Source organism: Galeopterus variegatus, unplaced genomic scaffold, assembly GCF_000696425.1.
Source record: "Galeopterus variegatus unplaced genomic scaffold, G_variegatus-3.0.2 Scaffold10774, whole genome shotgun sequence".
In the NCBI taxonomy this organism is placed as follows: domain Eukaryota; kingdom Metazoa; phylum Chordata; class Mammalia; order Dermoptera; family Cynocephalidae; genus Galeopterus; species Galeopterus variegatus.
In genome coordinates, this window is record NW_007736885.1 from 54,995 (window position 1) to 57,725 (window position 2,731).

A 2,731-nucleotide genomic window follows, 5' to 3' on the forward strand; every position below is an offset into this window, starting at 1 on the left:
TGTTGAGCATTAGTAATAAATTATGTGTTCAGAGTCTCAGTAATGGCAGCAAATCTGAGGAAACTCCCCAACTCTTGCTTATCCCTAAACTTATTCTTCAAATCAGGCAATGTCCGCGTGTCCCGGTGACTTGCCACTCACTGATAAGGGGTTCCACCTTCTTCCTCTATTATATATCACCTGTTTGTCTTATGTATGGTTGACAAGGTGATCAATAAACAGGTTGTCTTGTTACACGCCCAGTAAGGGTGGTGACAGACAGGCATCTCAGCAAGTTCCAGGAACTCTTTGCCCACCCTTCCCCTCTCTCCTATGCAAGGGCGAACATTTGCATCCCATTTATTGAACCGCAGATAGGGATGAGTACAGGAATGTCAATTTTTTAAGCTAGTGAGGGCGATCGCGCACTGGGCACTTGGGTTTTTGCTTGGTCATCTCAGGTTCCACAGGAACCAGCAGCCTGGGCCAAGGAACGACGTCTGCCTGTGTCTTCCCTGTGTGTTTGCACCTCCACACCCAGCGCCTCATTGTGTTCTCCAAGGCACCACTGGAGCAGCACATCAGCTGCAGTTTGGGAATGTCCCTAATGCTTAGAGAGATTGTTGTTTTCCATCATGAAACTGTAAATTGTTTTGAATCGAGGAAGTAATATTCAGGACTTTGATTTTATAGATGCTTAAGGTTGCTTTAAAACTAGAAAGTTTGTCTACTACTGTTGCAAGCTTTAAGCAACTATATCAACATTTTTCTAGAGAGCACACAAAATTCCTCTACATGCATCAAAACATTTGGCCAGTCGACTCATCTGAACCCTTGATCAACTCACTTTTCTAAAAAAAGACAATGAACGTAGAGCTTGCTTTTAGTGGTTTAGCAAGTCAACTCATTAACAAGTCAGTTCTGTGCAATGGCCAACCTTAGACTGTTTTCTCCTCTTTGTTGATTCCTCCCTGGCTCTCTGCTAACCTAGTCTGGTGAACAGAAATGCCACGTGGTTGGAATTGTTCTCCCTCAACAACGTAAAATCTTAAGAACATCATGGGTTTCATAACAAATTTCTCAGGATTGTCATCTCTCCAAGAGAGAAACACTGTTAATGCTTCAAAAATGACCTCGGTCAATTAATACACTTGTATGGAGTGCCACTGTTGGATCAGGCCTGAACCCATTGCTCAGTACACCAACCACTTGCACAAGGTCTGCATCCCAAGGGGCTGACTCTCCTAGAGCAGAGATGGACCCAGACAGGGAGTGCTAACTGCTCTCAGCCTAGAAGAGGGGAGACCAGAAAGCCTTCCTGGAGGAGGCTGTGCCTGAGCCAAGGCTGGAAGAACAATGCAAGGTGGACAGGTGACACCACACCCTGGCAGGGAAGGGAGACATGGGGAGTGGGGAGCAGGGAGAGAGCATCAGAGCGTGGTCTGGAGGTGCACAAGCTTCGTGGCTGATGGAGGGCGGAGTGGCAGGGGGCAGGTCTCCCTTGTCACGTTTATCCTCTGGCTCATCTTATGCAGCAGGAATGAAGAGTTTGGATGACTTGCATAGTGCTAAATAGGTTGCTGTCTTTTTTTTTTTTTTTGCGTGAAAATAGGACAGGAAGAGAATGAGGGAAGGAAGTATGGAGAAAGGAAAGGAAAGTGGAAGGAAAACAGCTTTCCATATTCCTTTTCCAGGATGCCATTTAATTACACCTCATGGGTCTGATTCTTTTTTATCACTGCCAGCATGCTACAATGATGTCATTGTATCACTTAAGGTGATGCACATACCTGTGCCCTTGTGGGGTGTGGGGGGTTCCCATGCTACACGGCACACCGCTAGCGTCTGGTCTCTACTGTGCTGCGTGGTTTCTTCCCTCCGCTGTCCTCGGGGTAACTAGGGACATCTCCCTGTGCACTCCTTTTACAATAATACTCGTACATTAACGGATAAGTGTTTTTAGCTGGCAGAAATAAATAAGCATTGCCAAGTATTTCCAATATCCCTTTGTTGAAGATCTTCATTTGTCTCTGTTAACGAGTTGGTGAAAGGGCCCTAAAGTGTTTTTTTAATGATTTTTTTTAAAAATTGGCTTCTTTTTTGTGATACCTTATGCATTATTAAAGCTTTTTTAAAAGCAATTTTTTTCTCTTCTTGTTAAAGAATGTGCACAATTGAAAGGCTTTAATCTCAGGATTATTTTTTAAAAATGCTTATTTAGGCTGAAGTCATTAGTAAGCTCACAAACAAGCTGTATTATTCCCTTATGAGAAGATTATATTCATTGGGGACATACTTTGCATGAAACGCTAGAATTGCAGATGGTGTCCAAGGTCGTTTCTGATATTACAAGGCAATGTCACATGCTTCTAGTAGGAGAAGGCAGAGCAGGTGCCAGCACATAACAGGTGCGTGATATGTATTAGCTGATAGAGCAAAAGCTACTGCCAAAATGCTTTGTCATCCCCAGGGTCTGGCTTGATCCAGTTTCACTAGCTTTTGGTCTAATCTGAGAGTGACTGGAAAGAAAAGCCCTTTCTCTTGGCTCAGAGCAGCAACCTTCTGCCATAGAAGGAATTAATGGCAGGATTTCCAACAGTCTGAGAAATTCCAACAGTAAAATGCCAGGAAAATTGTCCAGGAGTTAAAGGAGGAAGGGATTGTCACTGAGTTGTGATGTCACTTCCCATCTCTTTAGGAAAGTGAGAGATGCCACTGGAGTTGATATCAACATCGCGCATAACAGAAATAC

The 2,731-nt window shown here is 43.9% G+C and overlaps 1 protein-coding gene across 1 annotated transcript in view; it reads left to right on the forward strand.

Annotated features, from left to right (window-relative positions):
* The window catches only part of LOC103610220 (adenylate cyclase type 2-like), a gene marked incomplete at its 3' end in the record, with an annotated part of 27,782 nt that overhangs the window by 23,676 nt on the left and 1,375 nt on the right, over nt 1-2,731 (forward strand). The window contains exon 5 of the mRNA XM_008594426.1: nt 2,678-2,716. Coding sequence (XP_008592648.1) covers nt 2,678-2,716 — 39 coding nt within the window. The remainder of the gene's footprint in view (nt 1-2,677; nt 2,717-2,731) is intronic.